The sequence below is a fragment of the Xyrauchen texanus genome, chromosome 38, assembly GCF_025860055.1.
Source record: "Xyrauchen texanus isolate HMW12.3.18 chromosome 38, RBS_HiC_50CHRs, whole genome shotgun sequence".
NCBI lineage: Eukaryota > Metazoa > Chordata > Actinopteri > Cypriniformes > Catostomidae > Xyrauchen > Xyrauchen texanus.
The window spans coordinates 28,664,646-28,688,710 of record NC_068313.1 but is presented as its reverse complement, the minus strand read 5'-3'; the positions used below and the strand labels follow the sequence as shown (position 1 = coordinate 28,688,710).

The following is a 24,065-nucleotide window of genomic DNA, read 5'->3' as shown; positions in this document are numbered from 1 at the left end:
CCCTCAAACACAGAGAAGAGCATGAAGACTCTCCCATCTCCTTCTCTCTGGAATTTTCCAAAGGTGAATTTTCCAATTAGTGTTGAATAACTAGGGAACAGATTTTGCAGATGGGGCCTCCACAATGAGGAATTGGAAGCAAGGATTCTGTGGCTGTATGCATTAGCTTGGGTCTTTGCAAATACTAAAGATGATAATAAACATTGCGATGCAACTGTAGTTTGCTACCATATCTATAGACCTACAAATATTATTTGGATGTGGAGACTGTCTATTATATTAATAGCCTTTTTTCAAAAGATAAGTAAATAAATAAACTAATAGTAATCATTTTCTACCCAAGATTAATCCATGCTTTAATCAGTCAATAAAAAAAAAATCAGATTCTTTAAATATGCGCTGTATAATTTATACATTATTCACAATCCCCATGCCAATTTATAATTCATGAGAAGTGTGCATATTTTATTATAACCTTGTTTATCCAGTCTATAATCAGCTGTACATGTCAAATACCTGCAAGAAGCCGAGATGTAATGAGCACTAACTAGTTTACAGGGGTATAAAGCATCGCTTTAAGGATATTGGAAAACTTTCCTGTGAAGTGCTGCTCCAAACTTAGCTAAGGATAATTATTTTATATTTTTGTAATTCTAAGTAGAATGTATGGTAATATGTTAATACATTACAGTAATACGTTTATTACATATAAGTAAAATGAATAACCGTACCAAAAATATTAATCAAATGTATTTAGATGTTGTTCCACATAATGATTAAATATTAAATAAATAAATAAATAAACCTAAAAAAAAAAAAAAAAAAAACCTGTGATAATACACTCTTACTCTTGTCATTGCAAACCTGTATGACTTTCTTTGAGGAACACAAAGGAGAAATTTTGCCATCACAAGTGATCAGGGCAGCCAAGCTCCAAAAATGACAAAAAACAGCCACCAATTAAATAAGATGGTGTCATATGGATTCAGAAGACTTGGAATATGGTGTTTTGTTCATAAGAACAATTTTTTTGTAGATAAATGGTACTTTTTTTTTTTTTTTTTGACATTTTTGCATATTTTGGATGCATTTGTTGTATCAAAAAGAGCAGCAAGAACATTCTGCAAAATTTATTCACAGCTTTCCCCAAGACTGGAATTATTTTTTTCATATTTGAGAGAACTATCTTTTAAGTATATGTTGTTCAAATATATTACTTATTAATTACACATGTAATTATCCTATACTGCATTATCAAATTAACTTTCTATTGTGAGATATGTGCTTGTTCCACTTTATATACACAGTGATACGTGTTCATGCTAAAGTTATGAGACTAAAAAGTTTTAAATGATTGTCCAAACCCATTAATTTTGTTTTCACATCTACAAGAATAACTCCTCATAAGTCATACAGACAATGGAGCACATGTATGATTGTAAGGCTCTGTTATGCTCTGTTGTAGTGCTTAAAGGGAAGCACGTGTCACCAAATGTTTTTGCTTCCTCGCATGCGATCTGAGAGAGATGCTCTGTGTCACGCCACCATGTTACAGAGAGAGACCGTTGGGGTGAGTTGCAATATCCCAGACTCAAATGGGGTCCGAGCCGAATCCGGAGGCTTAACAGGTGACATTAGGACCAGATCTGTGCTATATCATCAAAGCAGATCTCTGTATCAGCCAACATCATGAACCCAAGTATCACGTGGAGTTGTGATAAGAAAACCAGAGCGATATGTATACACACATCAACAAAATATAATTCTGTCCTCCAAAGCACTTGACTGTGCCATGTGTATAATATCAAACTAATCCTCTCTGACTATCAGATGTGTTTCCATGATTTTGTAAAGCCCCAAAATGTCTGTAAAGACATGCAGAAGATTATTGGTGAGGTCAAGAGTTTAATGCAATGCTAAATAGAGACTATTTCTTTAATTTGCTTTCCGCAGACTACAGCCTGGCCAATGTTGGGGGTCAATCAAGGCTAGATGACAAGATTGTTTCTGATATTGACTTTATATATTGTGCTATATATATAGCATGAGTGTGAGTGAGATATTGCTTATATGCTACAGTTCAATGAACAAGAAACAAATTCTGTACAGTCACAAAAAACACATTTGTGCATGGAACTACTTTCTTAAGCTACGGATCAGAATCTGCTGTTGCTGGTTCAAACTGATGCTGAATTGAAAGTGACTGATGCATCTAAGCCTTTAAAAAATGTCACTTTAGAACTAGTATCATGGCTTGGGCTGTTTCTGATAAGTTATTGGAGAAACAATGATGTATGTATGTGTGTGTGTGTGTGTGTGTAAGTGTGAGAGAGAGAGAGAGAGAGAGAGAGAGAGAGAGAGAGAGAGAGAGAGAGAGAGAGAGAGAGAGAGAGAGAGAATTATTAAGTGTGTGCCATCACCTGTCTCTGTTGCGACTCCCAAGCAGATATGATGTAGCATGTTTGTCAGCTTTCTGAAGATAATGTCATTTTTGTCAAATGCATCCTATTTTCTCTGTTGAAAACGAACTGTTCAAGCGAGGGTATTCCTCCCTATTTCACGGTAACTGGTGCACAAGGGTCGTTCACTGTAGAAACCGTAATCAATCTTAATAATTAATCAATCTTTTGTTTCTCTCAGCTGTGATGAGCCTTAAGCTGAAGTTGATAGTTCAAAGCTGTTTTTCCCAGCTTTAGCAGTGTAGTAGTAATCCGAGAAATCACGTAGTGCGATGAATGAAAATACTGACTGACTGCCAAAGCACATCACCTCAGCTGACTCGTTTACACACAAAAATGTTTTTTTGCTGCCACCTGCTGGCTAAAATCTGCGATGTCACAAAAATAAATGTAAAGAGACACATCTAGCTTTTATACATCTGCACTGCTCTTACACTTTAGTTTAGCATGGCACAAACACAAGCGGAGTGATACAAACAGTGAAATGTCCAAGTGCTGATGTTCTGAGATATCAGTACTCATGGAACTTCTCTCGTCTAATCAGATTCTAGGGCCGGAACAACTGATGTGTGTGAGTGTGTGTGTGTGTGTGTGTGTGTGTGTGTGTGTGTGTGTGTGTTCTGTTTGGGGTCTAAAATCTGTCAGTTGGGTTTTTATTTGGTCAAAGCATATATAAAAACATGTCTAAGGGTTAATACGAGGTTGTTACTGTAATTACTTTTATCACTTGTACACTTTTAGAATTGGGATCTCTGGAACACTAAACATAAACACAGTAACTCAATCTCAATAGTACATGAGGGTTTAGGTGAAAACCTCAAACTAGGACAGACAATTTTTGCAACGCACCTGGAAAATATCCCTTAATGAACTGAGTTCCAAGTTTGACATTATGTCGTGGCAGAGCACTGGACAAACAGCAGAAAAGAGAAACATATCCAAAATTCAGCAGCCACTGCTTTTGATTTTACCGTTTGTTTGTCCTGTCTGCCCATTTTCTACATTTGGCCCAATGTGAGAACAGGATTCGAATGCACTCCAGCTGTAGAACAGGATGTTTATTTTACCTGCTGGTCTTTCACTTGCCACTGCAACCATTCAGTCTGAGCACTCTCACACAGAAAACCTCTGTCAATCTCCCTCAGGCTTAATCAACTGATTTCACAGGAAATCGTGCATATTTATTGTTTCAGGACAACTGTTTTTTTATTTTATTTTTTTATACTTTGTTACATTTGTTTCTTTCCACTTTCTAGTGTATGAATTTTCTAAGCATATATTATTATTTTTACTACACAGAAGCATTGACAATTTTTTAGTTGAGGAAATGTACATTTCAAATGCACTTGCTTTTGTTGTTGTCATTAGCATTAGCACATTAGCTAAACTGAATCCAAGTTCGATATGAGTACCCAAAATAGCTTTTTGCATATTTCAAGAAATCCTACCACATTGTGGAATGGTAAATAATTCAACTCATGTGTTCTCAACATAATATTTTGGTAGTTTTTTGTATGGCTAGCACCATGGCCCAATAATCTGTCCCTGTCTGGTATGTGAAGGCTACTAGTAAACTCATAGTAAATTATGTTTCTTTTAATTTTTCAGTGGGAACATACAATTTGCACTTCTCCAACGTAACGTAGCATAGGCCTGCTGCAGAAGTATACAGAATGGGACATGTCTCTTATTTTTACCATGCAGGTTGCAAGGATAGTTTGCCAGCTCCATCAAATCACCTGAAATGAAAGTAAACACAAAGAGTTTGTCTTACAACCTCTTTTTGCCTCTCTTGAACAGGAGTGTGGTGGTACAGGCCAAGAAGCCTCTGTCAGGCCTGATGGTGAACACAGTGGGGAGTTCTGGCTCCAGCAGTGCCTTGGCCTCAGGTAGCACCCCAAACATCTTTGCTGCTGCATCGACCACATCCAAGAGCATGATCAACACTACAGGTAGGCAAAACTCTAACCTGTTTATAGATAAACATACCTCTCATGTCTCTGTTCAACAGATCAGATATGTTGTTTCAAATATCCTCTTCTGTAATGCTGGTTAATATGCCAACTTGTAGCTTTAATTATAAAGGCCAACTTAACAATCAAATGCAGATATAATTGTAACAACCGCTTTCTGTGATGTTATTAAGATTTTAATTTAAATATTGTAGTCCTTAACCCTTGTGCCTACAGGACATTTTTGTCTTTTTCTTTGTTTTTTAGATAATTTTGGCTGTTAATGCCAATGGCATACATTTTGCCAAAGGTGTGTATTTTGAGGGGAAAATTGATATTTCAACCTCACTACCTATAATACATCTATAATAAACTGTGTACACAAAAAAGGTATGCACAGGACCGTCAGGATAAAAATTTAAACACATTACAATGGCAATATTTAATCCCAGTGCCATTAAAGCATAACATCATGAATTCTGTAATATTATGCTTTCATTCAAGAGCCCTGGCTCCAAAAAAAAAAATATATATATATATATATATATTTTCCCCCAGATGGCGCCATTTTTCTCATGTTTAGCCTATGGAGCAAATCCGTGCTTTTTTCACATTTTCTGTTTGCTGTATTACAGAGCACTACAGGCCAATTTAATAAATTACTCTGCTAAAGTGTGGGTGTGTTGGTATTGATGTCAGAGAGTGTTTTGTATGCATGTCTTGAGAAATGTGTTTGAGTGTGTTATGTGTGTGTGTAAAAAAACAACAGTAGCATTATGTAAACAAACTGGCATTTAAAGGGTTAAAATCCTGAAAATGATTGAAAATTTTGTAGTCAATCAGGACTTATGTTGGTTTCTGTGAAGTCTGTGAAAGTGGAAAATAATATTAATATATACTCTGGTGCCCAAAAGTTGAAATAATGAACAGATTTAGCTGTTTCTGAGGGAAATTGATACTTTATTCACCAAAGTGGCATTCAACTTATCACAAAGTATAGTCAGGACATTACTGATGTAAAAAACAGCACCATCACTATTTGAAAAAATACATTTTTGATCAAATCTAGACAGGCCCCATTTCCAGCAGCCATCACTCCAACACCTCATCCTTGAGTAATCATGCTAAATTGCTAATTTGTTACTAGAAAATCACTTGCCATTATATCAAACACAGTTGAAATCTATTTGATTCCTTAAATGAAGCTTAACATTTTCTTTGTTTTTGAGTTGCACATAATGCAATAGACTGGCATGTCTTTAGGTTAATATTAGGTAAAAAATGGCAAAAAAGAAACAGCTTTCTCTAGAAACTCGTCAGTCAATCATTGTTTGGAGGAATGAAGTCTATACAATGCTTGAAATTGCTAAAAACTGAAGATTTCATACAATTGTTTACAAGGACAACTGGTTTAACAAGGACAGAAAGAGATGTGGAAGGGCCAGATGTACAACTAAACTAGAGGATAAGTACATCAGAGTCACTAGTGTAACGATGGCTGGTGCTGGCAATGACAAAGACGATGGCGTAAAGAACCCAAGTGCAAAGTTATTCAAACTGTGATATCATAAACCCTTACTAAAAACGTAAATAATACATAAACTTGATTTAACATAAACTAGACTTGAAATAGACTTGAACTCTCAACCAAAGTTACAACAACAATCAATACCTGACCGTGGACAAAGGAAAACATGAGGCTTAAATACATGACATGGGAGAACACATTACAAAGATAACCAATAAACACAAAGTTCTCTAAACAATGTTATGGAGCAGACTCAGGTGTGGCTGTGACATGGCATGGAGCAGACTCAGATGTGCTGTGACGTGGCATGGAGTAAGCTGAGGTGCTGCTGTGATATGGCATGGGCCAGACTCAGAATCCGGGGCAAAAGATGGTGCTTGCTCATGACGAGGAACTCTGGTTTGGCGGTCATGATGTGGAACTCTGGCTCGGTGGCCATGACGTGGGACGCTGGCTCGGCGGCCATGACGTGGGACGCTGGCTCGGCGGCCATGACGTGGAACGCTGGCTCGGCGGCCATGACGTGGAACGCTGGATCGGCAGCCATGATGTGGGAGGCTGGCTAGGCAGCCATGACGTGGGACTCGGGACAAGGGAACCACATGACATGAAACCGGAACTAGAATTTCAAAATAAAAGACATGAAAAACATGAACCAACTGTGGCAGCGAGGGCATGGTCAAGCGTCTGTCCAGAGAGAGAGAAAGCGGCAAGTGTGCTTGCACCTGAGCTAAATTATGTTTAACACCTGTTTATAATTCCAGTGAGCATGGGGAGAGCAATATATAAGCAGCCACACCACCAGCAGCGAGAGGGAGACTGGGTCAAGAGCCTTACTGTGAAGCTGAGATGTTAATGTGAAACTAATGTGTTTTAGTGACTATGTGCCTGTGAAGCTGTTATGTAAAGTTATTGTGAAGGTGTAAACCAGGGAAGTGGTAAATTAAAAGTTATCTACCTGTGTTGGAAGAATACAGCTCCAGTTGTCCTTCTTTGTTACACTGGTGCCAAAACCCGGGAACTGGTTTGAAGACTGCTCGCCCCATGGAGTCCTTCCCACATGTCCGACATCCTCAAGTCCCTAGCTGATCTACAACACTCCCATCAACAGGCTCTGCTTGAGCTTTGTCAGGACCAGGATCGGTGCTTCGACGAGATCCTCAGGGCTCAAACAGAGGACCAGCGGGTGATCCGATGCCTCCTCAGCCAGGAGAAAGCCCCGGCTGCGACCATGGAAGACTCTGGTCCTTTGCATCCGCACTCGCTCATGAAGACGGCTTCCTCGACCTCTTTGAGTGGACCGCCTAGATCTGGCGTTGGCCGCGTGCCCAGTGGGCGGCCCGGCTTAACCCTTTGTTGTCCGGGGTGGCCCAGCTCGCAGCTCAACAACTGTCGCCGTCTAGTCTCTTGGCCTACGACGTGTTAAGAAAGAGCATCCTACAGCGGAGTCCGTTTGTCGGAGCCCAGAACAACACCATCAGCTCTTCCGGTCGATCGAGTTGGAGAGGACCGGTCGCCTGATCACCTTTTCTCAGTGTCTCCGTGACGCCTGCCGGCATTGGCTACTGGTGGGGGAGTGGTCGACCAAGCTGTGCTTGGCAGCAGATGGCTGTAGCCGACTTCCTTTCCAGAAATGGGGTGGGAAGTGGTAGACAGGCCGGATGCATCCCTGGCCTGAGTTGGGCAGTGGGGGTATGTGGCAGTGGGGGTGCAGTCAATCTTCCATCTGGAGAGAGAGAGAGAAAGCGGTAAGGGTGCTTGCACCTGAGCTAAATTATGTTTAACACCTGTTTATAATTCCAGTGAGCACGGGGAGAGCGATATAAGCAGCCAAGCCACCATCAGCGAGAGGGAGACTGGGTAAAGAGCCTTACTGTGAAGATGAGATGTGAAACTAATGTGTTTTAGTGACTACGTGCCTGTGAAGCTGTTAAGTTATTGTGAAGCTGTAAACCAGGGAAGTGGTAAATTAAAAGTTATCTACTATGTTGGAAGAAACCAGCTCCAGTTGTCCTTCTTTGTTACACCAACAAAATACACATGACACCTAGTTTGAGAAATAAACGCCTCACATGTCCTCAGCTGACAACTTTATTGAATTCTACCCACTCAACACCAGATTTATGTACAACAGTAAAGAGAAGACTCAGGGGTGCAGGCCTCATGGGAAGAATTGCAAAGAAAAAAACCACTTGAAAAAGAAAATGTTAGAGTGGACAAAGAAACACAGACATTGGACAACAGATAACTGGAAAAGAGTGTTATGGATCTCAACTCCACTAAGCTTTTGTGGGATCAGCTAAACTGTAGGGTGCGTGAGAAGACAGTTCTGAATTAAAAAATAGTTTTTCAAATTATAATAGTAATTTTTCACGTTTTGAATGTCCTGACTATACATTCTTATCAGTTGAATGCCACTTTGGTGAATAAAAGTACCAATTTATTTCTATAAGAGCAAAACATGTACATTATTCCAAACTTTTGGCCGCCAGTGTAATATTTTTATGGCAGTTTTTTGACACAAAAAATAATTATGCATCAAAATCAATGTTGTTGCTAATCATTGAATTATCCCTAACTGTGATAATAATAATAATAAAAAAAATCCCTTTAGCTTAGTTAAAATCCTTAAAAGGAATGAATATTTGGTAGTTATGATCAGGACTGATGTTGGTTAAAAAAATGTACTCCTTGAAAGTGGAAAATAATATTAATATGGCAGTTTTTTAACGTGGACATTTTTGTTTTGTTCTGAGTAACTTTTTTTTTTTTTTTTTTTAAGCACAAGGGTTAAGTAGATAATAACTGAAATGCATGCTCTGCTTTGCTATTCCAACAATAAATAAAGATGATATTTGGAAGATAACTGAAGCCAGCTAGGAATCAGGGAATTAGACTTGGATACAAACAAGCAATTTAGCCACTAGAGGGCTCCCTGCACTATATATTGTGCCGTAACACTTAGAGTGAATCTCATGGATCCAGATGTGAGGAGAACCATTTCAGTGGCTGCAATTACTCAGATTAAGATAGGATCTGTTTGAAATTTCAAGGCTGTTATATATCTTACTGCATATAAACTACCAGTCAAAAGTTTGGATACTTGACTGAATTTATGTTTCTCAACATGACCTCAAATAAAATTATCTTAAGGTTTTATTCTTAAAATTTGTTTGTAATATTGGATATTATTCATAATATTTTAATTATATTATTACGACATATATTTTTATATTAATAAATAATGTAATAATGTTATACTGTTTATATATTTAAGCAATATCACACAAAACAAGAGTGTGATATGGCCTTCATCAGCACAGCTGTAGGTAATCACAGCTGTGCTGATTTAGGGCCATATAGCACTGCAAGTGTGATATTGCTTATATACAACAGTTCAATGAGCAAGAAAATAAAAAATACAAAAACTGACTGCAGTCATAAGAAAATGCATTTGCGCATGGAACTACTTTCTTATGTGATAAATATATATATATATATCAGGGTTCAGACAGATGTTTCAAAGTTAAATTCAAGGACTTTCAAGCACATTTTTATTTGTTTTCATGGACTGTGCTTGAGACGTCATTAAAACAAATTATTTACTTATTCATTTTAATTTAGTTAATTTATTTTTATAAAACACCACTTATTACAAGTACAACAATGAACATATTTAACTACATATTCTCACAGTAAAACATCTTGATTCATTCATGATTAAATTGATGTGCAATTGTAGTGTGCTGAGTCCGTAAACAGTAGTCCATATGACTCGTGCCGTGTTTCATGTTTTCTGAAGTCACACAACAGATTTATATGAGGAACTGACCGAAATTGCAAATGGGTCATTCACAAAAACATTTGACTGTCCAACTCAAAAAATATAGACATTTTCCATCTAGTTCAGTTTTTGCCTATAACGCCGAAGGTAAACATTTTGTAACATTAATTTTTATTCATAAAGGACAACTTGGCTGTTGTTTATTTATAATTAAATGTTGTTTCATGAACCGTTACACGGTTACACCTAGAAGTTTCACCTAGAACATCTATGAAGGTTCAAAGTGGGACAACACCAAATATTTTTGTGTGAAAATATTAGTTCAAATGTGAATTAATAACTTTTTAACATGCTGGGAAAAATCCCTAAATGCATATTTAAGCAGCCTCTGAACTTTAACCTTAATATTTTCCACTACTTTTTGTATAAAAAAAAAAAAAATGGTTTTAACATTGATAACAGCAATGCCATGAAATCAAGGCACACATGTTCAGCCTTGCACTAAGGCTTTATTAAAAATAAGTACAAAATAAATACACAAATAACTTTACATGTCACAGAAGTGCTGTACCAGTTGAAGGGGACAAGGATTTATTTTTCAGGCAATTAACTATTCCAAATATATTTTCTAAAACATTTGCAAAAAAGAGAGTTCTTTACACAAGTGGCTCTAGACAGCTCACAAAAATGAATCCTCCAATGATCTGCATACAAAGTAGTTCCATAGGTAATTACAGCAGTGCTGATGTAGGACCATATAGCACGATTGCAAGTGTGATATTGCTTGTATACAACAGTTCAATGAACAAGTACATTTAAAAAATTTAGGAAAAACTGAGTACGGTCATAAAAACGCATTTGTGCATGAACTACTTTCTTATGCAACCGATCAGAATCTGCTGTTGCTGGTTCAAAACAAATGATGCTACTTTGAGGAAGCAAACATAAACATTTAATATAAGTAATATAAGTACATACTTCCACTTGTGTTATTTCATAGTTTTGGTGACTGCTATTATTATAAAATGTGTAACATTTTAACAATTAAGAATTAGTAGATGTTTGCAAACATTGACATGTGTCGTACATACTGTATGCGGCAGTTTACTTGCACACTAAAGACCTGGAAACATATTTTACCCTGTGGAACCCATTCAAGATTCTTTTCCAATAATTTTGCTCTTCATTTTCATTATTATTTTATTTAAAATTAAAATGTTAGGTTTACATGCCTCATCTTTATAGGGTCAGTTCACCAATGAAAATATACTCTTTATGACATGACAATTATAGACCTTTTCAAATCTGCTTAAGCACAAGGGAAAGTGATTTGGTTTAAGGTTGAATTGGGCCAAGCTGCCCTTTCTGCAAAATCCATCAGAACATGCCCCTTAGCGTTTCACCTCAGCTTGGTGTATTTGCTTTTGGAAGGACACTCATCTCTGACAAAGCGATGGCTGAGTAATAGATTTCCCATCCTCAGATGTCCCATGACAGCTTGTGGTTTCACTGTATGACAGTCTATTCCTGTGATGTATCTATCGCTGGCTCCCTTCTGGACAGGACTCTGTGGACAGTATGTGTTTGGCAGAGAGAGAAATAAGAGAAATGTAAGATGGTGCTTTACGTTCACAGGGGTGGGGTGGGGGGCGGGGGAGTAATAGTGATGATTTGTGTTGTTACCTGCTCAAAGAAGGGTGGAGATTTAGATTGTTTTGCATCTAGTTTTTTGTTTGAGTATTGGTTAGGATGCAGAAAGACTGTTCCCTTAGTGTTGTTTACAATGTCTAAGAACTTTTTTCAGATCAAGGACCACTTGGTGGATAGAAAGAAAAAGCACGTACCTCTTGTTACATATTGTATAAAATTGATTGAGTGTTGTAAGCTTGGCCTGTAGTATCATGGTATTAAACCACATTCATTTGTTTTTACATACAGGAATTAGTAAAAAACATCTGATGGAGGGAACGAGATGTTTTGTCGACGTAGTGACACTAGGGGTAACTATTGAGAGCCCCGAAACACCTCAATCTTTGAGAAAAGGCCAATGGGATTTGGCAAGTGGAATTTGCATGTCTCTCCCCTGTACATATGGGTATACATTTTTGCCTCAGGTGAGAGAAAAGCATTATACAGCTGTTCCGTATTACCAAACTCTACCTGTTCGTACCTGAAAGAGCACGGGACGAAACCGGCTCAACTAGAAGATTGTAATATCTTGCTAAGGTATTGGGTCTAAAGAGGTATCATTGACCAGTGGTGGAGTTTGCTTGAACCCGCAAGGGGGCGGGCACGGCCTGTGTCTTGTAGGCCAATGTGATGGTGTCCACAATCCAGTGGGCAAGCGTCTGTTTGGAGACAGTGTTCCCTTTCCGCTGTCCACCAAAGCAGACAAAGAGCTGTTCAGTCTCACCACCTGATCCTTAAAAGGGGTCGAGGGAACCTTGGGCACATAGCCCTGTCGTGGTCTCAGGATTACGTGAGAGTCTTCAAGTTTCACTGACAGAGAACGCTTGCAGGTCCCCGACTCTCTTGATGGAAGTGAGTGCGGTCAGGAGGGTGGTCTTTAATGAGACAGCCTTTAACTAGACTGACTCTAGGGGCTCAAACGGGGCTCTCTGAAGGCCCAGTAGGACCACAGAGAGGTCCTATGAGGAAAAGAGGCGCAGCCTAGGAGGGTTCTGCCTACCAAGGGACTTAACTTCAACTGCCTCATGGTGCGATGCTATTGCAGCTACATATACCTTCAGGGTGGAGGGGGACAGCCGCCCCTCGAGCTTCTCCTACTGGAAGGAAAGCACTGACCCGACTCCGCATCTCTGGGGGTCTTCGCTACGGGAAGAGCACCACTTAGCAAACACGTGCCACTTCAGGGTATACAGCTGCCTTGTAGAAGGAGCCCTGGCCTGAGTGATCGTGTTTACCACTGCGGGCGGTAGATCACTTAAGTGTTCCGGTCCTGTCCGTGCCTTTGCGAAGAATGGTTGCGATCTCCGCACGCAGGGTGGCGGCATTCTCGCCCTGCACTGAAGTGAAGCGGACGCCGCTGAACTGGGGCATGTGCCTGGTGAACTGAATTGCATATACGTGTTGGATGGTCCTGGCCAGCCACCACGATGGATTGTAAAGCGTTAGCCATTCGTCCAAGCTCCGGGTGAGGGGCACTAATGGGACGATCGCATCTGACATACCTAGGGGCTTCGCGGCGGGGGGAGCAGGCAACGCCACATCGAGGATCGTTGCTTTGAACCGAGGCGGCTGCACTGAGGGGGACCTCAAAGCACTTACCTTTTTTTTTCAACAAATATAAAGTTTCTTGCACCAAAAATTAAATAAATGAAAATAATATAAAATACAAATGGAATTATCTGTATTGTTCCCTTTTGACAACTTGTTGCCAGCCTGCTAGATCTTATCAGGCGAGACATCTGATAATGGGATTATTTTTTATCATCACCAGCTTTACAAGCACACATTCGGGTAAGGGTAGTATTTGTATTGTTACATAGAGTGTGGATATTTGTGTACATTGCATTGCTAGTGCACAGTGCATGAACTGTGTGTTTCTAACCTAAGATTACACTCTTGTTGACTTATAGGAGCCACAGATTCGTCAACCTCCTCCTCCAACAGCTTTGTGAATGGAGCCACCAGTAAGAATTTGCCTGCAGCACAGACTGTTGCCCCCATGCCTGAGGACACAATGGAGAACATTAGGTGAACCAGGATCTATCTATCTATCTATCTATCTATCTATCTATCTATCTATCTATCTATCTATCTATCTATCTATCTATCTATCTATCTATCTATCTATCTATCTATCTGTCTGTCTGTCTGTCTGTCTGTCTGTCTGTCTGTCTGTCTGTCTGTCTATCTATCTATCTGTCTATCTATCTCTGTCTGACTGTGGCAAGGAACACAAAACTCCACAAGATGTTGGTTTATGGGTAAAAACATTGATGTAGTCTCAGTCACCATTCACTTTTGTTGTATGGGAAAGAAAAACAGCTGAACACACTTCAAAATATCTCCTAATGGTTTGGAACTTATGAGGGTAAGTATATGATGTCAGAATTTTCACTTTTGGCTGAGCTAACCCTTTAACCATGGTTAAAGGTTTAATACTGTAACTTTATTACTTAGTGTGTCCTTGAAATTCTCCAACATGGGAATTATTTTCAGTGTCATCTCAGACGCAGTCATGTTTGTTTTTGTTGCCAGTATTGTCAAGATTTTAATACCATCACCAAAAGAGGGGATCAGCACTCAGCCTTGTTATTTCATTTTTTTACAGACACTCTCACTTTCCTTTGTTTAGTGCAATGGGAGACAAACATTTTGATTTTGTTGGCGCTGCGATAAACAAGTCACCCTGCACCCTACGTATCACCTCTACACTCAGTGCCCACCTTGTTTGTGTGTGTGTATGTGTGTAAGCTGTCAGAGAGGGCTACACGGGTGCTAATGCGTGTAGGTGTTTTGGGTAGTGTGTCGAAACCATGCTGACCTGGGCTCCATCCCTTCACCTCGTCTAATGCTTTGTGACAGACATCTCACAGACATGCTATTGTCTGACTACACAGAAGAAAGTGTGTGTGTGTGTGTGTGTGTGTGTGTGTGTGTGTGTACGGCTCTCTCTTTTGCTCTCTCTGTGCCTCTACACTTCAGGCACACACATGTACACACTCTATGTGACTCTTCTGCAGTGCCAGGAATCGCAAATCAGTTGCCATGGCAGCAGTAACCGACAGCACTTAATGGGAGTGTGAAGTCAATGATGAAACTGTCTGGATGCAGAAACTGTGATGCCTAACCCGCACTAGAGGAGAAAAGAGCTGTTTCGCTGTAGCTGTCTGTGTCTCATTAGTTTTCTTGATTTTTTTTTTCTTATTTTTAACGCTTAGTTTTATGACACTCTGTAGCCTCAAGTGTCTAATCATTCGCAATAAAGGTGCAGAAGTGGAAAGGCAGTATTTTTCAAACGTTAGGATCTAATGTCTTTAGATTCATAAAGACAAGCTCGAGCAAATTTGTATATTTATAAAGAGAAGTCCCTTATCTGAAGTAATATTGCTTGGTATCTCTGTGCCAAGAAAGTGTTGTGGTACCCAAGATTCAGACTGACTCTAGGGGCTCGAACGGGGCTCTCTGAAGGCCCAGTAGGACCACAGAGAGGTCCCATGAGGAAAAGAGGTGCAGCCTAGGAGGGTTCTGAAATTAAACTATTATTTATATTGAAAAGCCGGTTCTCGCCTCCTCCTTTCCATTGACTTTTTTACACTGGTGCCGAAGTCCGGGAAGGAGGAGGGATGACTGTCGCTGAGCACTCGACACTGCCATCCACCCAGGGGAGCACCGCTGCCATCCACCGGGGGAGGGAGTAGACCGACTGCCCGGATGCGAGGCGAGTGGGGACTGTTTTTTTTTTTTTTTCCATCTCTCTCTCTCCTCTCTTGGCCTTTTCCCTCTCGTTTAAATTTTAGTGTTTTTATTTTTATTTTTTTTGGGGGGTACTACACTGTTACAGGAGGTACACCCCCATTTGAATTATTTCTGTTTCCCTCCCCTTGTCCCCTCCCTCGTCCAGGTAGATGGGGATGACCTGCCGGTAGACCAGGGTTAAAGCACGCCCTCCCCCAGGGAAAGGGGGGGGATTTTTATTATCAAAAAGTAATAAATAGAAGTATTGTATTCATAGCGAAATTACGAAGAGCTCCCCAGCCTGAGAGAACGAGGGAGGAATGTGGCAGGGCGGAGGGCGGGGGCAGGTCGTGATTATACACACCCGGTCCCTTATCAGGCTAATTAAGCCTCAGAGAGGGATAAAGGGCGATGGCAGACGGTGGTGCGACGAGAGAGAGATGTCCATCATGTGTTTGTTTGAGTTTGAAATTAAACTATTATTTATATTGAAAAGCCGGTTCTCACCTCCTCATTGACTTCTTTACAAGTACTTTTGAGTATTTTAACATTTGCTGATTGGCCCTATTCACTTCTATTACAAGTGCTTCACTGTAACCAAAATGTTTGCCTCTTTTTAAAGAAAACAAGAGACAAATCAAAGTATTTTTTTGTGGTAATCCACATTGTGCCACAAATGCTGTCAATTCAGCTTAATTTGTATTGAACCTGGAATTAAGGTCAAGTCCACACTAACATTTGAAAAGATTGATTTTGCTATGTATAAAGCTCTTATTCACACTTCAACAACAAAAGCACACTATTATAGCACACTTTGGGCTACGATGACTTTAGGAAACTGAAAACATTTTCAGCAAGTGTTTTCTTATGAAAACAATATGATTTTGCTACGTTTACACCTCTCATTGACACTGGAACAGTGTTTTCCTCCACAGAAAATGAAGTGTTTCAAAAACGCTCTCCATTTCACTACGTAAAACTGATGATGATTTTAGAAAACTGAAAACTGAGTATTCAGAATTACAGATTAGCATGACTGTGGCCCAAGATGGCATTTTAATACCAGTACACTTAGCCCCAGCTTGAAGAAACTATGCGTCCAAACAACATGAGGTGTGTGGTGATACTTTAGCTTTTTATAGTGTGGTATTATATGAGTACAATATTGTGACAACCTTATCCCCTATGATATACCTTTATTAAATAACTGTAACTGTAATAACTTTTTAATGGTAAAGTCACTTAGTTCATTCCATTTCTCCTTTGTTTTTGTTTTTCATCCCACCACTTTACTTTTTCCGCTTTCTCTGTTTTAGTGCACAGATATCTAGAATAGCTCAACTCTTTAGCTCACTGTCACCCAGGCAGACCTCAGGGGTGCATGCCCTCAAGAACCACCATAAACACCTTCCAGGACCACTAACTTGCTTGTAATTTATACGTGTGGGATTCCTGTAGGCTACATACATCTATCATCTAGTCTTCATTTGTCTATTTAAAGTCATCTTGCTAGTTTTCTTAGTAGACAGAGACCAATATTTTCACTCTCTAATTCTCTTCAGTGAGTTATTAGTATGTGGAGTTGTTTTGGTGTGTAGTGAATATACCACAAACATGTCAAAAATGATTACTGGTTAGATATATTTGAGCTTTGCAGCACTCTCCACACACACCTCTCTCTCTCACTCTCTCTCTCTCTCTCTCTCTCTCTCTCTCTCTCTTTCTCTCTCTCTCTCATTTCTTCATTCCATCTATAACGCTGATTTCACTTGCTTTGTCTCCCCACAGTATCACCACCAAACTGGAGCGAGCTCTGGAGAAGGTGGCTCCCTTACTGAGGGAGATCTTTGTGGACTTTGCTCCGTTCCTTTCTCGTACTCTGCTGGGCAGTCACGGCCAAGAGCTACTCATAGAAGGTACATATGAAGTTGTGCTCTCTCTCTTTCTCTGTCTCATTACATTGTGCACAATATAATTAAATCATGCCAGAAATCAACAAAGTATAGGCAACGTGTACCCTTAAATTGAACCCATTCTGCTGAATTACTGACAAGTTGCATCCCCTATCAAACATTTTTGCACTGAAGTGTAAACACATTTCCCTTTAGTGCTAAATGTAGCACATTGCACAAGCAACTTCCAAGAAACAGGATCTGGTCCGGTGGGAACCAGGAAGTAATTGTGTACACATAAACAATGGTGAGCTTGAAGGCTGCATGTTCATTCTAAAATTTAAATTTTACTCCACTGACAGCTATGTTTAGGGTTGGGGTTTAGGTTAAGGGGTACAGTTAATAAAATATGCATTCCTGTTGATGATATTACATAATTTACAACAAAAAATTAGGGCTGTCGATTTAACGTGTTAATTTAGTGAGATTAAGTTGACAAGAAATAACGCGTTAAAATAATTAACGCAATTAATCGCATGCTCCCGGACCATAATAGGGAATATTCCTGAGAAATGCAAGCTTGTAGTACCACCTGTTTACTCCAGAGGGCAGTAAGTTAAATTTCAGCAATATGAGCAACGCACAGTTTATACAGTGAAGAAAACACTTCAGTAGGAAGAACAACACAAACATGTGTTACATTCTTGCGTTCAAAACACTTGAAGGAGCGAAAATGCGAACTAAGGAATCTCAAGATGTGTTTAAAGATTGAGTATTAATCTATATTTAACTTGACACAGTGACCGAAACATTTTATGTTTATGACACAATGCACCCGAGACATTACACAAGCATGTCTGACGTAGGTGTAAATTGACGGGCTCTTAAACAAGCCCTGATAATAAATCTCCAACTGATTTACAAATTCACTTGTGAAATGGATTGCTGTGAACTGTATGCCAATGATTGACTTATCATCAATAATATGGTAGTAAACAATACATTATATTCTAATGCCGCTTTTTGTATTGTCTTATCAATGATTAACTCTTCTGCTACAGGAATGTAAAGCGTTTTAATTATCTGAATCCATCCATCCATCCATCGTCAACCGCTTATCCTGTGTACAGGGTCGCGGGGGGCTGGAGCCTATCCCAGCTAACATTGGGCGAAAGGCGGGGGACACCCTGGACAGGTCGCCAGTAATTATCTGAATATTTTTTATTATATATATATAATTTTTAAATATTTAAAGATAACTATGTATAGTTATATATTGATATTAATATGTATAATCGTTATATATTGAATTATTGTTATGTAAGGGGCTTTCTCAGCAAATATTTGTATATGCGATTAATCGCGATTAATTAATCGGTACACCATGTAATTAATTCTATTAAAAATGTTAATCGATTGAAAGCCCTACTAAAAATACATCTTGCTTTTGGCGTCTCTCTGTGAACATTTCACCTTGAAACTGAAGCTCACACATGCCCATGCGCTCAACAACACTTCCAGCTTCAGCCACTGGGGCAGTGATCTGAATTGCTGTGAACACAGACCAATTTCAGCAGCAAAACTTTCAAACTACTGTTGCCACATTTGTGTGATCAGTCTATTGTGCATCTATCATCATTCAGGTGATGTTTTGCAAGCAGTCCGTCTCATTCCTTCTTTGGTGTATTTCAGAAATATTGGACAAATAACTATACATAAAACAATATTTCCATTTGTTCTATAAATTAACATCTAGCTACTGTATATGAAGAGTTTATAATGAATAGATGTGTAAATTAATGTGTAAGAATGTATAAAGTTCATCTAGTGCATTCTCAGTCTATCCTCCTATCCTTGTATATGTGTGTGTGTGTGTGTGTGTGTGTGTGTGTGTGTGTGTGTGTGTGTGTGTGCACTTTCTCTCAAGTCCATTCTACTGCTTTTAGATTTCACTTCCCTTTTCTGGCTGACTTGCCTTCCCCCCACACACGGAAAGGTAACCTCTCTTTGAACAGAAACTCACACTCCTTGCTCTGTTTAGTGGCTTTTTTACCTTCAATTCTCAGTGCCAAGAATCATAGAGTTGGGGTACTCGAGTTTGGACTCGGACTCGAGTCCAAGTCACGAGTCTAATTGTAATAGATTTGGACTTGGTCACTGACTCAGATACATTTTTACTTGAACTTGACTTGGACTTGAGCCTTTGGGACTCCCATGACATTTTTGATGCAAAAAATATAAAATAAAAATAATAATAATAACAAAACAGAAATGAACACATCTCTGTCTGTATGCAGCTGTATTTGCCCCATAGACATAGCCAGATTTGTTTCACTGTGTTTAAGCAAACACACGCACACACACACACATACACACATGCACAGGCACACTCATCAGTCAACCAATATGCTTGAATGTTACTACAGAGACTACTGTATAACATACTGTATAACATACAGACTACTGAGGTGGTTGGCACTATGAAAACATAAAGACCAATTCATGGATGTATGAATGTAATTGTAAACTAAACAAGGCAGTTTCACAAACATGGGACCTGACGACTGGTAAAATTGCACGTGCCGTTTGTGCAGCCAAAACGGTGCTCGCATTGTTGTTTCATCGTGGTTAAAAACTTAAAATCATGAACTTCATTGAGTCAAGTCACCCACATCATGTCTCTCACAGTTTACTTAAAACAGCATATCGAAATAAAAATACATAAAAATAGTATTAATATTGGATATTAAGTCTTTTTACATGTAATGTATCTACACATGTAGGCTTCTGTAGTCTCTTGTGTTCCACGCAGTGTTGTCAGCTTGAACTGGTCCATAATAGCTTGATGAATTAACTGTGTAAGTTTAAAAAAAAGCATTATTGCTAAAGCAGACAACAACTCTGAACAGATAAACAGCACATATTTATTACTGATTGACTATTTTCAAGGCATTGATGAGCTGCTTAAAATTATTTTACAGCATTTGTACAACATTCACAACATTCAACCATGCACAATAAAATATTAGGATATTTTGGGCAGTGAAATATTTTGTTTAAAATGTAATTATAGACTATAAAATAAATGTATTATTCGATGACAGGGTTTGTGTGTGAAACTAAACTTCATGTTACGAGATTAATTTAGTTGGACACTTTTGAAGGACATTTCTGTTAAATTTATGACTGTTAAATTATTATTTCCCATGTTTTTGCGGTTAAAGAAGAGATTAAATTTTATTTGGTGGTATTTAAAGATTTCAGACTGTTTGCAGACCAACGCTGCTACCGCTCAAGCAAATATCAATTATTATTATTATTATTATTATCTTCTGCGGCAGCTGCTGCGAGACGCACACGGATGCATCAGGGATTTAAGTACACAAGCAGCATGCAGAACTGCCCTGGATTGTGCAGTTTTCCACAAATTAACTAGAAAATCATGTTGACATATCCCTAATATTATCAGTGAGCTTTTCCAGTGTGTCAAATAGTGAGACGTAACTTCTCAACGAGTGCTAATTACTACTGTGTTGAGTTATGTACTTGGCTGCACTCTTGTGTGTACTGTATTTTCCCAAATCAGTCAGCAGATAGATATTTGCGCTCTAAAGAAATAGCTATTATTTCTTTAGATAGGGATCATTTTAAATAAAACAAAATTAAATTGAATTGACAAATTGAAAATGAAGTACTTACTAGTATTCTGACTAATGAATCCTCACATTAAAGCACATTGGAAATATGTGTGTGTGTGTGTGTGTGTGTGTGTGTGTGTGTGTGTGTGTGTGTGTGTGTGTGTGTGTGTGTGGTGAGGCAGCCATTTCATAAAAGAAATACTAAAACACTCTTTCTGCCCTGCACTCAAAACTTTTTTATGAATTATATAAGATGGTTTTCTGTCTATAACTTCATAGTCTGTCTTAATCCTCTGCACATTATGAATTTTCAAAGTGTGAATGTTGACGGATGAAAATAGCCACAAAATGTCGATTTCATGGCCTTATTAGTCAAACAGTAATGTTTACCCATTTCCCTGAGCGAAACGAAAATAGCACAACATATTGTCTTCATTTGTTATTTTGTAAAAAGCTGCCAAAATTTTAAATGGCAAAGAAATCACTCAAAGCATTTTATTCGTTTTTAACCAGGCTTTAAGGACATGTGTAACAGTTTCAACAATACCACTCGTATTTTCACATATAACACATATTGCACTTATTCACTAAACTGGAAAACACTCGGCTATGAATCAGTTAAGTATGATTAATACTAAATTTACATACCCAGTGCTCGCATGTGCACAAAATGAGGACAAATTCCACATATGCAATTCATATGCATCCTTCAAAAATGATACATAACAAACACTCAATTTTAACATATGACTCTTCTGAACACATATTTAATGAAATTTGTTAGCATTTTGTTTAAAGTTTTATATTTACCCAAGAATTCTCAACCGATGAACAAAACTGGAAGCTCTCTTGCGCAATACATGTTCTCACATCTCTTACAAGCACTCATGCGCAACATGAGAGAGTGCCGGAAAACAGTTGTCGCAAAACTCTGGTTCAATAAGGGACCATGTACAATTTATGTCTACAGTTACATTTCCTTACATTTCTCCACTTGGCTGAAATATCGTAATGGGTCCCATACAGTACTGTCCTACATGACCTTTATTCCGTTCTTTTTTTTATATAGCTTTGACAGTTTTAGTCATGAAATGTGTTTACATTTTCTGTTCTGTGAGGTTTTGTTTCTCTCTGTAGTAACACAACTAGATTTTTTTCTCGGTGGCTGCTAGGGCATTGTTGAGTGTTTGTTACATGGTTACCAGGGTCGAAACTAGGGTTTGAAATTTAGCGAGGTCCACGGTGAAGTGTCAATGCTTTTACCAAAATTACACCTACAAATGCAACATATTCTGTACTTAAAAAAATGAAATATAAAAATTAATGGACAGTAACCAATAATAATACTGAAATCATTTTTTAATAGTAAATACAGTTAACAATATTAATACTGAATTTTTGGCACATATAAATTCACATAAGACAATAAAGCATTGATTTTGAGTTCACAGCAACATTTTCTCATATTAACTACAGAAAAATCCGCAAAACTAATTTATCAAGGGCTATGTTAACTCCAAAACAATAAATTGTTTTTTTTTGCCAGACTCTTAATTATTTAAATGTGCACTTGGTAATTTTGGTCCCTTTAAAAAAGTTTTACTTTTTCCTAAAGAAATAAATTATAATTTTGAAACATATGTATAAAATCATGACCACTCACATGAGATGAGGACTGTAGTCATATCAGTGACCTTATAAAAGCTGTTTTATTCTACATGAGCCGGGGTGACCTCATGGGAGCTGCCATTTTAGAATCACATGACCTTCTGAATACTACTCACTTGATCTCGGTAACCATCTTGTTATTGAACACTTTCACTCTTGGATTAAATTAATCATGGTTGAATGTGAATAGTGAATTCCTACAATGGCATCTGTAACTGAAAACTGCTGATTTTGAATTATGCTGCATCTACACCACTAGGTGTTCAAGTCCAAGATGACATGAGTAAAAAGTGTACCTTTAATTCACCTTTTTCAATTAAAGTTCAATAGAACTAAACATATTTACAAAGGAGAAAAAGTCATAACTTCATACTTAATTCATGAGTGTCTTAATTCAGTAGCTCTTTTGTAGAATTCGGCTTTGTAGTTGCATTTATGACAATTTACCATTGTTCGTGCATAGTATCCAGAGTTGAACTGTGGTATTAGTAAAATCATGATAATCACAGGTAAAAAATAATAATAATAATAAAAAAAAAAATTCACTATGGTTAGATGTAATTATGATTTGTGTAAAAAAAAAAAAAAATCCTATGGAATTTGTAATGAAAAACAAATTCCGAATACATGTAGAAATAATAAAAACAACCTCCATAAAAGTGACTTTTATTGCCCTAATATACAATATTTAAAATGTTTTTAGGCTAATTATATTAACATTTATTACAAATATATACACTATTTCTGGCAAAATACCATAGTTACTACTTCAGTTAATGTTACTACAGTAACTGTCAGGTATATTTCTATAAGGGAGATGATTTGTGGAATGAAAAGCCTGTAATTACCATTGTGAATGGAACAATGTTTTCCTGTTTAACTCGTCACTGCGGTTTCATATGACGGGCTGTTTAATCTTGTTTCAACTACAGCACAGAGCCTTTAAGTGTCTCATATCAGATGGGTTTATAACAGAATTCTGTGTCATATTCAAATGGGTCACACGCGACTCACACTGTGTTAACCTTGGGACAGCATGCCGCAAGCTCAGAGCAGGTTCGTCAGATTAGTTAGACCAGTCCCGCTTATAATCTGCTCTCCACGGCAAATGCACTTCAGGTAGCGCCATTTCATCACATTCTTGTACTATCTGCGGACACTAAAGAATGCAGTTTTGTCTAAACTAAATTATACATGCATCCAGACCCTCAAAGGAGTTTTCAACCGCTTATTTTTTTATTCACCTAATAGCTGGTTAAGGCCATGATGGTTACTTACTGGCCTAAGTCAAAAAAGCCCACACCCAATTCTCTGTTATATTCTGGTCCCTCCTTTAAATAAGGGTGGATTTTTACCCATTTTATCTTCTCAAAGGCAAACATTTTAAGACTTGTCAATTGGAAAAGTAATAACACACCCCTTCACAACATCCCATCCCATATGAGGTGACCATTATTACATGCATGCTCTGACCCTTATTCAAAATGTCACTTGCTATGCATGTGCGGAATCATAGCAACCCTCCTCAAACAAACCCAAAGGCATGAGGCCCTGAACTTATGACAGCCACTTCCTCCTAGATGAATCCTCCCCCTCATTCATTTGTCCAGTATGTTAACACCATCGGCCCATCCCAGAAGAAGAGATGTCTGTTTTCCCACCTCCTTCTCTTCCTCTCTTCATCAACCTCTCTGAACAGCTGAAATACTGTTCGCCGGTG

The 24,065-nt window shown here is 38.4% G+C and overlaps 1 protein-coding gene across 1 annotated transcript in view; it reads left to right on the top strand.

The window, feature by feature from the left end:
* LOC127631541 (neurobeachin-like) overlaps window positions 1-24,065 on the top strand; it is a 351,059-nt gene that overhangs the window by 149,608 nt on the left and 177,386 nt on the right. The window contains exons 31-33 of the mRNA XM_052109693.1: window positions 4,260-4,411; window positions 13,323-13,440; window positions 16,936-17,063. Coding sequence (XP_051965653.1) covers window positions 4,260-4,411; window positions 13,323-13,440; window positions 16,936-17,063 — 398 coding nt within the window. The remainder of the gene's footprint in view (window positions 1-4,259; window positions 4,412-13,322; window positions 13,441-16,935; window positions 17,064-24,065) is intronic.